The sequence below is a fragment of the Etheostoma spectabile genome, chromosome 4 (assembly GCF_008692095.1).
Source record: "Etheostoma spectabile isolate EspeVRDwgs_2016 chromosome 4, UIUC_Espe_1.0, whole genome shotgun sequence".
NCBI lineage: Eukaryota > Metazoa > Chordata > Actinopteri > Perciformes > Percidae > Etheostoma > Etheostoma spectabile.
Window position 1 is genome coordinate 1,519,131 of NC_045736.1, and position 12,379 is coordinate 1,531,509.

Sequence of the window (12,379 nt, forward strand, 5' to 3'; positions counted from 1 at the left end):
CCATTTGGTAACTTTTAAAAAGTAAACTTTCCATTCAGAATCTTACTGCCGTCCATCTTGGCGTCTCACGCTCGCCATCCACTCAAAACGTAACGTTACTACTCTTTGGCCGGCTCGCGAGCCCAAACTGCATGTGTGCGGCGTGCCTGGTGTTTTGTTTCCGGTCTAGATAGATCTGGTGTGGTGTTGTAGTTTTTCTAACATTACTAGTTGTTGCAACAGCATGTGAAAAAAACTACAAAGTGTGCTAGCCAAAAAAGAACATTAATCTCGCGATAAAAAAAAAAGTACTCCGTTAAAATGGGTTTGCGTTAACGCCGTTAATAAGGCGTTTAACTGACAGCACTAAAATAAGCTGATGAAACAAATGGGTTGCTAGGTACACCTGTTTTTTTGTTGTTTTTGAATATGGAACTTTTTGTTATTGCTTCCATGAATACTGTAGACAAGAACTGTGTCTGTAACTGTACCAGTTGTAGACACCCGACCTCTATTTTATTTCTAACCGTTCTAGTTCTAATAAGATAGCTACTACTTTAAGAAGCTTATCAAGCAGCTTCCCATGCAAGGCAAACTGCATCAAGTAACATAATTGATCAAGAGTTTTCAATTGCATTTACAGATAAGGTAAATAGTACAGGAGTGCGAGTGTGAGGCTAGCTGTGATGATAAACATTTCTTTTACCCCTTTAAGATTTATAACACTAATAGTGCTACCATTAGACACTAATTAAAGAGAAAAAAAGGCAATACTAAACTTCATCTTTCAATGGGTGTCTGGAGTATGAAACAGTCGCCATGTTGCACCTGATTGTGTCAGACTAGTGACTTTAAAGCTGCTGATCAGATCTGGGATCAGAGACATACCCTGGCTTTAAATATGGGGATTTAAAAACATTTGAAGAACACAAGGAGGAACTATAGTGTATTTAAATTATATCTGTACTGTGAAGGACTGTATATCATCTTCCAAAGGACCTGAAGTATGTCTTCAATACGCAATACTGACCTGTCTTCCTTCAGGTCCTCTGACGCCAGGCAGTCCATTGCTGAAACCTCCACCAGAGCCCTCCATGTCATCCTTCAGACACCAACAAAGGATTTATGACAAACAGCCAAACAGAGCCTTTTCTTTGACTGTTGTCTAGCTTATTGGATTTATTTTAACATTAAACACTATCGTGCCAACTCAGATCATTTCACTGATACTTTACAGTATATACGGATAAAAGACATCTATGTATCTTCAATACACAGTATTTTGTTTTACCATGTGCTGTCCCCTGGTGAACTGTCCCAGACATCCACATTACGCAATTAAAATGTAGTATTTGTTTTTTAATTTTTTTTACTGTGAGATTTCGTCAAATCTACCAAAAAAGGTAAGACCACGAAATCTAATAGAAAACTTACAAATCCAACCCGATAGCTTGGTCCAGGAGGCCCAGGAGGCCCAGATGGCCCAACAGGTCCGATAGGTCCAGGCAGACCAGCCAGTCCGCTCTCTCCTGGAGTTCCTGGTAAACCAGGGTCTCCTCTAGATCCCTGTTTGGTGGAATGACAGAATATGGAAATATTAAGTTAAATAAAAGCAAATACAATTATGTCAGTGAAGTGCATTGAACCATGATAGGGTAGTGTGGATTTATTATTATTATTTTTATTCTACACCTAACTGCTAATACCTGTAATGCAGCATTTAGTATGAGTAAGTGTGTTTAAATCGTAGGGAGGATAACGGCACAAACACTCATGCTCATTGTTCTGGGGCCAAATTCAGACTTCACCAAACCACAGCCAGCACTTAGATTAAACTTTAAGTCAGTCGGTAGCTGACAATATTTGGCACAAATTAGCATATTGTTCGAAGACACAAATCCTCTTTGAGGGATGACGTGCTGGAGCCCAGTTACCTGCAGACGGGAAGGCTTAGGAAAGTAGGAGGAGGAGAAATAGTGCGGCAGCAGATTGGGGAGAAAAGAAAAGTAGGAGCTTGGCTGGAGAAATGAAAGGGATGAGAAAAGCTTTAGAAATAGTTGGATGGAGGCTGATATGTGATTATAGTTATCGAATTGGACCGTATACAGTTCAGACATCTCAAAAACACGCCACCAACTCACACTTAATTCATGTACCTTCTCTAGAGTATGTCTTTTCTAATACTGCCTACAACAAGCAAGGCCATTTGCATTAGGCTGTGTTTCTGAGTGCAGATCTAAATGTAAAGTGGAAGCTACTTCAAGGAAAAACTGAAGAAAAAACTACAAAAAGAAAACTACATGAATCAGCACCTTCTCTCCAACGGCTCCTGGAAGACCCAGCTCGCCCAAATCACCCTAGTGAAGGAAAAAGAGGAGGACACAATATGTTAAAAGAAACGTCCAATAAAGTAATATTTCAATTCTCTTTGCTTTTTGGGAAAACAATGTTTTAGCCTCAAGCCTCTGGATGAGCGGTTACCATGGCAGCAGTTGACAGATCTCTGAGAGCCAGTGTTTTTTTTAACAAGCTCACATGTCGGCCATGTACAATTAGCAAGGGACTGCGTCTCTTTACAACATTTAACATTTGAGAGGAGTGATAGTGTTGAGGTCTTTAACAATAATTAGAAACCGATTTTTTTTGTTTTTAAATGCAATTTTTTTAGTCTGACCTAGTCTGTGTAATACCATGAATAATGTAATAGCTGTGTGTGACAGCCATCTTCTGGGTATCTAGTCAACTAGTATGCATAGATTTAAAAAAAAAAAGCAGTGGAGATTTAAAAAAATAAATAAATTCAGGCCCAGCACTGTTGCCGGGGTTCGGGTTGGGCTTGGACAGAAGCTATGTTGGTTCTTGTGTGGTTTCTGATTGGCTTCCACTCAGGAAAGTGGACGCCAGTTAGCCTAGCTTGCTAATGTTAGCGCTAATAGTCTTTGGCAGTCCCCCACTCACTCAGTGTTGCATTATGGAACACGTTTGTCATCAAACACTGATGACATGCACAGACAAAACGGAACTTCAGATCGACTGAGACAGGTAAATCTCACATTACTCCATAACCATGGAGGGATGCTAACAAAATTAATTAATTTAATTTTAATCTGTTTATTGATCCCCAATGGGGAAATTACAATTTACACTCTGTGTCCACACTTTGTTAGTTATCACACACAGTCCTGAACTTCACACACAGTCCTGAACTTCACACACAGTCCTGAACTTCACACACACACACACACACACACACACGATCTGTACATGCACTAATGGAGAGATGTCAGAGTGAGTGGGCTGCCAGCTGAACCAGCGCCCTGAGCGGTTGGGGGGGGGGGTACGGTTCCTTGCTCAAGAGCACCTGGCAGTGCCCAGGAGGTGAAGTGACATTTCTCCAGCCACCAATCCACACTCTGTACTTTTTGGTCCATACGGGGACTTGAACCAGTGACCCTCCGGTTCCCAACCCAACTCCCTACGGACTGAGCTCCTGCCAGCCCCAAAATAAGACTTTGTTAGTCTTTGCGAAGGAAATAATCATTTTCACAAGGTCATTACCTTTTCTCCCTTGGGACCTGGCACTCCTGGGCGGCCATCAGTACCCGGCAAACCAGGCTTGCCCTAGAAAGATTAGGATCGGATGTACAGTAGTTGTTGATGAGTTAGCCTCTACAGGTCAGACGGTTAAGAGAATTTAATGGCTGATTGTGTTGAGAGACAAACACATTAACACCTACAGGTTGACCGGGCGCTCCATCCTTCCCTGGTGGCCCGAATGCCCCAGAACTGGATGCCGTGCCTGCTCCTACCGTAGAGGGACCAGGAGGACCGGGGGGACCAGGGGGACCTGGTAGGCCAGGCAGTCCCTACAACAGCAAAAAGAATCCATTAGCAGATTCCCAGTAACCTATAATCAAAGACGTCTAGCTGCTGATGTCCTCCTCTACACATGTTTGTTACTGTTAAGGAGTATTTCAAAATGTACTTCTTCTCACCCGAACAGATTCCAGATCAGGAAACGCTGAGCCTTCCATGTCCACAAAAGTCTGTAATGCATGAAGAGAAATCATGAGTCACACAGGCAGGCAGTCTGGGTTACTAGGGCTACTCCATTCTGAAAAATAAATTACAATCACCAATTATTTTGGTCAATATTGGAATCATGATTATTTAACATGATAACTTATTAACTTAAGGAAAGATGTTGCATTTATTGAACTTGAAAAAAACGGGAAACCATTAAACAAATCAACATAATCTAGAGCTTGAAGTGTGAAATATCTCTTGATACTTTTACCGTATAACTTTTTGAATTCATCTTAAAATAAATAACATGAAAAAAATGTTCAAAGGTTGGCTGAGTGAGTTTAGCCTTTGAAAGGAGCTTGTTATTCAGAACACAAGACAAAAAGAGTTTACTTGCAACAAAGAATGTGCAAAATAATCGTTTTTCTCGATTACATTGTTTTTGTGGTCGCTAATCACAAAATACAATTCATTCCACAGCCCTAGCTCATACAAGACTAACTCACAGATCTGAGTCCTGGTCCTGGCGATCCCGGAGGTCCTGGGGGGCCCCTGGGGCCTGGCTGACCCTCTCCACGCTCTCCCTGTGGGCCCGAGAGACAAGTTCATCAAGACAAGCTACAACACATTTATCTATTCAAACACAGACAGACATGGTGGGTCTATTGTACTTGGTAAATGTTATAATACGATATGTATAATATACAATATGTTGTCTGTTATTGCGTCGATCTAACCTTCTCTCCTTTAGCTCCAGGGTCCCCCGGGGTTCCAGGGAAGCCAGCAGGTCCATCAGGACCCTGTGTTGAGGACACGGTCTCGTTAGAGAGATACAGGGAAGGACCAAGTGTAACAAAGTTCCTATATCCACTCTAACATCCATCGTCACTATCAGTGGTTTTGGGATTTTGACGGAATAAAAACAACTTACAGTTTTTCCGTCCTCCCCTGGATCGCCCTGTGAGAAGGAGATAAAGAAACACACGTCTTCTAAAACACATTTGGCAATATTCAAAAATTCATGTGACAATTCTTAATTCCAAATACATATACTGTACGTTGTAACTTTATAATTGAACTTTTAAAAAAAGGATCATAGTTGAAAGTTTGTAATTACACGTTTTTTTCTTAGACTCTCGACAGCACATGTAACAGAAAAGATGGCCGTGACGTTATTGTCTTTTCCACACCAAATACAGCCATATGCTGTGACAAATACAGGAGATCTTGCTCCAACGAGCTATGTTTACGGTTTTCATACAAAGAATTCAACGGTAGTCTACTAACTGGCTCTCCATCAACTCCTGCTGGTCCCTGGGGGCCCGCGGCACCTTGCGGTCCAGCTGGTCCCCGGGGTCCCGGGACTCTTGGAGCAACCGAGCCGTCAGCGCCAACTGAAAACTCTGTTGCAGGCCCTGGAGGGCCAGGGGGGCCGGGGGGCCCAGAGGGGCCGGGCTCTCCCTTCTTTCCTTGGTAGCCAAAGCCTGCACTGCCCTGGAGATGGAAGAAACATCAGTGATGGTCCGGACTAAAGCTTTTCCATATTCAGTCAATTTAAAGTGTACCCAGATTATTTATTTCATCTTTCATTTTAATGCTGTCGCAGTCCTCTCAGGGCGAGGGATCCGGGTGTATCACAGATCATTCACCTGGAACTCTGCTAGGTGACTCAACATCAAGATGTCAGTACTCAAAAAATGAGATAGTCTCTAACATACCTTTGATCCCTTTTCCCCTGGTTCTCCCTGAAAATGAAAAAGACAGTGCCACGTCAGTGGCAGCCATACACATCCCCAGACACATCCACCTCAGGGCTGACACTAACCATTATTTTCATTGACGATTAAATCTGTCGATTTCTTTTCTTGATTAATCAAATAGTTGTTTGGTTTTCTGAAAAATGTTAATCAGTGTTTCCCATAGCCCAAGAGGACGTCCTCAAATGTCTTCTTAGATATTCAGTTTACTGTCTGAGACAAGAGGAGAAACTAGAAAATATTTACATATGCCATGCTGCAATCAGACACATTTGTACTTGTTTTTATAAAAATGAGCCAAACCAATTAATTGATTATCAATATAGTGTGGTGATTAATTTAATAGTTTATAACAACTAATCGAGTAATCTTTGCAGCTCTAATCAGTTTCTTCATCAAGTGGATTAGAGCTGCAAAGTTCCACATCTTCACCTCCAGTAAAGCACTTCATTGAAGCACACGGAGTGTGCACACAGTCCCTCATTAGAGGGGCACAGTGGGAATGTAACTCTGCTGAGTTATAGGGCCACACTCAGAACATTTAGAACCAAATCCTGTTTCCATGTCCCCTGCTGGATTGAATCTGTCTGTGTGTTGTTTTTTTACTCTCCTTGTTTTGTGTGTATTTGGACATTGCAGTGTGTTGTGTGCATGTGTTTTAGGATGGAGGGAAATCAAATGAAGTCAATGTCAGGCCAACAATAATTTTCCTAACTTTTCAAATCATCGTGATGCCATTTGGCCCTTATAGACACACACAGTTTATCCATATACAAAATAAAAAAGTACATTATATGATTAAATAAATATTGTACAACATGTATCACAAAGTAACTAAATGGCTTGACAATATATTCCATTTGTTTGCATAAAATTAGGACTGGCAGCTCCCTCTGGTGTTCCTTTGGGACATTTCACCCCAGGTCATATCACTGCTGTTACTAGCCCTGCTCCTAGCTCACTGCCCATTGCAACCTTCACAACAACAAACTAGGCTAAAAATACTTTTTCTTGCATCATCAGTTGGTCCCACCCCTCACACTGCATGACAAAGATGGCTTGTCTAATACAAGTATTCCATCCACTATCAAAGTAGATGCTATAAAAAAGTCCAAACCTTGTCTCCACGGGCTCCGCCCCTTGAGCCAGAGCCAGAGCCCGAGCCAGCATCTCCCTTCGGCCCTATTGGACCCCTGTCTCCTTTTGCTCCTGTATCCCCCCGGTCACCCTTTTCTCCTTTAGCCCCCCCTGGCCCTAAAAGCGACGACAAAAAGGACACAGTGGTTAATGCCCCCATGAAAAGACCTTTCACAAGTGATTAATGATTGTATCCCACATCCCAAACAATAAACTGGACCCAAAAGAAGAGGAGAATAGAGATAAAGGAAATTACTTTTTGCATGATGGAGCAAGAATCCCAGTGTGTGTGGCTGTAATTTAAAGGCCATGTGAAGCATTGGAGGTGGTAACTGAATACACCTTCCCACACACCTGCATGCACAACCCTCCTTATGTTCATATTCTGGTGGGAGCTGAATTGACCTTAAACCCTACCCATAAACTTGTCACTTTCAGTGGAGCTTTTATCAAATGAAATTAAAAAAAAAAAAACGTCCTTGTTGTTGCGTAGAAGTCGCACATCTCCAATGCTGCTAACATGCACAGCAATGTGAAGTGCGCTTCCAAGTGCTCCAGGTCAGGGGTTATTTTAGCAATGGAAAAATTGATCCCATGCCTCTGAGTGGATACATAAGCATGGACAATTCACTGAAAAATCTAATGCCACATAGCATATATCTATCTACTTTATGTAAATTAGTTTCCTCTCCTAAATGTGCTCTTCTATTTTCTCTCTGGGTATATTTGTCCACAGGACTACAGTCTGAATGGCCCAATTTTCCATCTCCCCTGGCTTATATACCAGCATGTCAGCCACCCTGCAGGAATCTGAAGCATGAAGTAGATAGATTTAGGCATGCTTGTGCGCTTTCGAAATCCATGTGAGGTCCTTCATGAGGAGTACACATGGGGTAGGCAGAGCATCAGAGCAGAGAATAAAAAGGATGTAAAACACAGGAGATTTGGAGGCTTGTCTCTGTGTTTTTAACTCCCCTAGACCCACCCACCTGGTGACCCAGGAAGTCCGGGCCCAGACTCCAGAGAAATGTGCTGGGAGTCGCTTGCTGAACACAACGCAAAAAACAGTGTTAAATCAACTCTCCCGATTAACATTGTTTCAAGTCAGTCTCTAGAACGCATTTAGTTTGTTTTTTCTCCATTCAGTCAAGATAGGTTTTTCTTATTTAAGTCTGTCTGTTTTTCAACAAGGGACTCGACATAAAAAAAAATTATATTAATATTTTTTCCAATGTACAATTGCCTAAAAACTGCATTATAGAACCTTTTCCAATCTTCTTCCCAGTTCTGAGTGTTTCAAGATTCAGCACTTTTTGGAATTTTCTTTTTAAGACAGAACCACTTTCTTTCTCTGTCTGAACTAACATGAGCATCCCGTGATGGCTACTGAGTTCCATAGCATGCTTCATCAAACACCTACAATGTATTTAGCATCAATGGTGATGTTTGATGGTGAAGTCTATTATATAAAATAGGTTTGGTTAGTTTATAATGCTGACAGTGCAACCATCAGCTTGCAAAGAGAAGCCCTGTGCTTCAGGACATCGTGAGACAGCTGTGTCATTCATGCCACTACCACCAGATGGTGCCAAAGTAAAACCTTTTTGAACCTTACAGGAGACTGTAAGAGTTTTACGTGACACACTTTGACATATTCTCCACTGGAAGACCTTGTGCAATCTGTAGTAGAGAAAACGTAGTACAAAGCAGACACAAGTCAGTATCACATTCACTTTGAGTTAATCACTTAGTAAGACGTGGATAACTTATTCTCAACTTTAACCCTGGATGGTAGAACACAGGGAAAAGTTGAATTTTTTCAACAAAACAACTTTCCATTCCAAGACTGCAGCAGTGAAAATTAATTCCCATAAATGAGAGCCTCCAGATCTCTATTGCATTAATCCCTATGTCCACTAGATGGAGACATGTATCTGTGAATATGTCTGTAACAAGCTCGGACTAGCTCAGCTACTGTATGCATGTTCAAGGAATATGAACTCTGCAACACCATATGCCGTCACAAACATTCCCCTCCATACCCGACAGGTGAGCCAAGTCCTGTGTCAGCATGTGGAAGTACATTTCCAATGAAAGAAATGGGCCATCTTTCAGTGTAAAATCATAAATGTATGAAAAAGAGTGACATTTGCTAAACAGTAATGGGCATATAAAAAATCTGTAGAAAAACTGAAGAGGACTGGTATAACTTTTTTAAATCACAAAACTACAGAAACAAACAGTGCTGATCTCTCTCTCTGCTTGCAGAACTTCAGAACTGGGAGTAATCTTTAAATAAAAAAAAAAACTAAATTATGTCCCCTTTCAGAAGTAAACTCACCTGTTTCTCTTGCTAATGATGGCTCGTCTACCCTGGTCAGTGGTGGCTGCTGAATGGGTCGGGAAGACGGAGGAGTCGTCTGCACAAAAAACAAATCATGCAACAGAGAAAATACATATTTCAAAAAGGGCAATGGAAGCCCGCTCTAGATTCCATGGCCCGTTTTCACTGGTAATCCCCCCTACCTTGAAGAAACAATGCAAGAGCCTTTTGACTGCATGGGGGGGGAAAAAGCAGGCATTGTGTTAACATTCTTTCACGCTCATGTTTATAGATTAGTCAGCCAAAGCTCTTCCAAACTAACAAGGTTGTTTTCCAGCACTACACAAAGCCTTTTAAACAGGGTAAATGTGATTGAGCGCACATGTTTGCATGGCAAACCAACGCCAGAACTCAACTTTCTTAAATTATTTGCCCAATCATTGTTTTCAGTAATTGCAGTTGTGTGTAATGTGCAGTATGTGTTAATCGCTGTCAGATGTCTCATGCCTGGGCCCTATTGCAATACTCCTCTACGTGGCAGTCAGGGAACACAGCTTCCAATTGATCCCACTGGTATGGCCTGCTGTTGCAATATGTCATTACTACTGACACCCAATGATTGTGTTTGTTTACTATATGAATGACACACACCAACCTTCATTAGTATTCATTTGTGGGTATGTCTGTGGTCATATCATTGCTGACACTCTAATACCAATTTTTAACCTGCACAGTTTAAAAAAAAAAAAAAAAAAAACTCAAAGCAAAGGGGTTGAACTCAGTGCCACCAGGTGTGTCGGGCTTTGAAGCAAATTGAACACAATGGCCAAACAGTAGAATTACAACTGCTGGCCCATCATGCGATGCACTCTGGCCCTAAAAAAATTGACTTCTGTAAAGCAGTGCATAATATTTGGGTGTCACAACCAACGAAATCACTCGGTTCACTTTCAGAATTTGATCCATTGGGTCCGATAAAATTTTAAAAGCATAGGAAAGCCATGTGATTAAAAAATTGAATCCACAGTCAAGATAGAGGAGCGCCCGGCGGAAGTCTCTAGTGCACCTGCTCTATGGGCCACAGTAAGGAAGCATCATCCAAGCGTTTGCGTTTTTGGCTCCATAATGGCTCCATGACGGCTCCATGCGCCGCTGAGCAACTCTCATAGGAATGACTCGGGCTCCACCTCGAACGCTGTCTCCTGTGCTTATTATATATTCTTGGTTGAAATTAGAACCAAATGTGATGTGTGTTTATCTTGATCTTTCTACTGCCTTTTTGAATGACTGCATTAACAAATCAAATTGTTTAGTTGACTAAATATATTTAGAAATGATACTTGTACATGATTGTGTGTGTCCTCTTTAGTAAAGTGTCTTTGTGGACAAATGAAAGACAGGTCGGCATCCAGTCTGCCAACACTGCTCCGTCACTGAAATCCCAGCAGGACAGAGAGAAGCAACAGCAGGTTGGGGTAGGAAGGGGACGCTTCTAAGAGAAGGGGAGGAAATAATGCAAAGACACCCCCCCCCTCGTCTGTAACTCATTCTTCACCTGTGACACAGCTTGAATTGTCACCTGTGGAATTCAAATAAGGAGAGGGCTAAAGAATGAAAGCGAGGGGCAGCTGAAGCCAGGGTAGATAATTTACCCGTTTCCTCTCGGAGGAATTCTCCCCACTGTGTAGCGCGGTACTGGCTATGCCAAGAATTTGGCCCGACTGTTCTAAGTTGTATTAATGTGATAAAGAATACCCCGCTTGTTCACTCCTTTACTTATCCATCATAGATGGGGTTGACAGGTGGGAGGCTCCCATCTTTAGAACATGGTGCTGATGGATTTGAACCCCACAACCCTCTGAATCTAAGAGCAGGTATGCAGCTCCCTCGGCTATGAACATAATCCACCTCCGCAGTAGGAGGTTATTTTTATTTATTTTTCCGGTGAGTATCACAGAGGGAACTTACCGGATTGTGTTATTGTTGGTCTTAGGCTGAAAGAAAACTGTCTGGCTGTTTGTAAATTGCAGCACCCAAGGTTTGACTCTAATTGGCTCTTGTGAAAGTGTAACCTTTGAAACAAGCAATGATTTGAACGGAAACAAGTCTTTTTTTCCCAAAGATTGCTGTGTCTCACTTAAATTCATAAATGCAAAACTTGCATTAAAGGCAAGGCTCCTTCAGCACTCGGTTTAACTTCTACAAAATCGTTCAGCTGTCACATATCACAGCTACAATCAGCTTTACAGCTCCTGTCCACCAACAGAAAGCTGGTCAAAATGTCTGTTACTTGGTGGAGCTGCAATACAGCCACGATGGTGTTTAATATAGGGCAGGCAACATAAAAAATATTTTATTTTGAGTAATCAGTACAATAGCAAGTAAAAATGATGATTACAAGGAGCTCTTTTAATAACTAAAAGTAGGAACTAGTGCATAAATAAACCAGCCGTACATAAGTCGTATATCTGAGAGGAGCGGAAACTTACAGTAAGCTACTCATGTGTACAGACTAACATTTCATAATGAAAAGAGAATTTCTCTCACCTGATTTCAGAATTATCTCATTTTTTGTGCTGCATGGTTATTTTAATATTTTTTGTGATCAAATTTTTATTTTTTATAAATCAGAAAAAAGTAAACATAACTTTCACAACAGCTACAAACAACACACTGGGACATAGGAACATAGACTTAGGACATAGAGAGGAAAAACGGGAGGGAGGGAGACAGAACAACACATGCGGGAAACAGACACACACAGACAGACACAAGACAAGGGACCAATCATGGTTACGTTAATATTAATATTAATACTCAGTTCAGTTCGGCCGAGCTCCTAAAGTCACAACATTCAGTTGAGCAGTTTTCAATATTTCTCTTGAGTCAATAAGTAATATTTCCAAGTGCAAGTCCACAGCTCTGATAACTCTTAATACACGGAACTCAAAAATGAGTTCACAATAAGAATTTACTAAAGCTTTCTTAACATGCTGGACATTACAGACAACTGCCCATAACAACTAAGTAGCTGTACTCAATACTTTGCATCACATGCAGTTAGAATAGAACAAATATGCCTTTGAAACATTTCCTCTTTGGGCGTCCTGCTGAAGACTCCAGCAGTGACACTGTTCAGGGTGAGTGATTACCCCCC

At 41.5% G+C, this 12,379-nt stretch overlaps 1 protein-coding gene across 4 annotated transcripts in view; it reads right to left on the bottom strand.

The window, feature by feature from the left end:
• The window catches only part of col18a1a (collagen type XVIII alpha 1 chain a), a 105,941-nt gene that overhangs the window by 32,881 nt on the left and 60,681 nt on the right, over nt 1-12,379 (bottom strand). For 2 of the 4 annotated variants that reach the window (XM_032512563.1, XM_032512561.1), the window contains 14 exons: nt 9,241-9,319; nt 7,889-7,945; nt 6,880-7,016; nt 5,724-5,750; nt 5,293-5,499; nt 4,937-4,963; nt 4,743-4,805; nt 4,512-4,589; nt 3,975-4,025; nt 3,717-3,845; nt 3,538-3,600; nt 2,292-2,336; nt 1,414-1,545; nt 1,010-1,081 (listed from right to left, as the gene is read on the bottom strand). In XM_032512563.1, the coding sequence (XP_032368454.1) occupies nt 1,010-1,081; nt 1,414-1,545; nt 2,292-2,336; nt 3,538-3,600; nt 3,717-3,845; nt 3,975-4,025; nt 4,512-4,589; nt 4,743-4,805; nt 4,937-4,963; nt 5,293-5,499; nt 5,724-5,750; nt 6,880-7,016; nt 7,889-7,945; nt 9,241-9,319 (1,167 nt within the window). The remainder of the gene's footprint in view (nt 1-1,009; nt 1,082-1,413; nt 1,546-2,291; nt 2,337-3,537; nt 3,601-3,716; nt 3,846-3,974; nt 4,026-4,511; nt 4,590-4,742; nt 4,806-4,936; nt 4,964-5,292; nt 5,500-5,723; nt 5,751-6,879; nt 7,017-7,888; nt 7,946-9,240; nt 9,320-12,379) is intronic. The other 2 variants (XM_032512562.1, XM_032512564.1) reach the window with 2 other exon arrangements.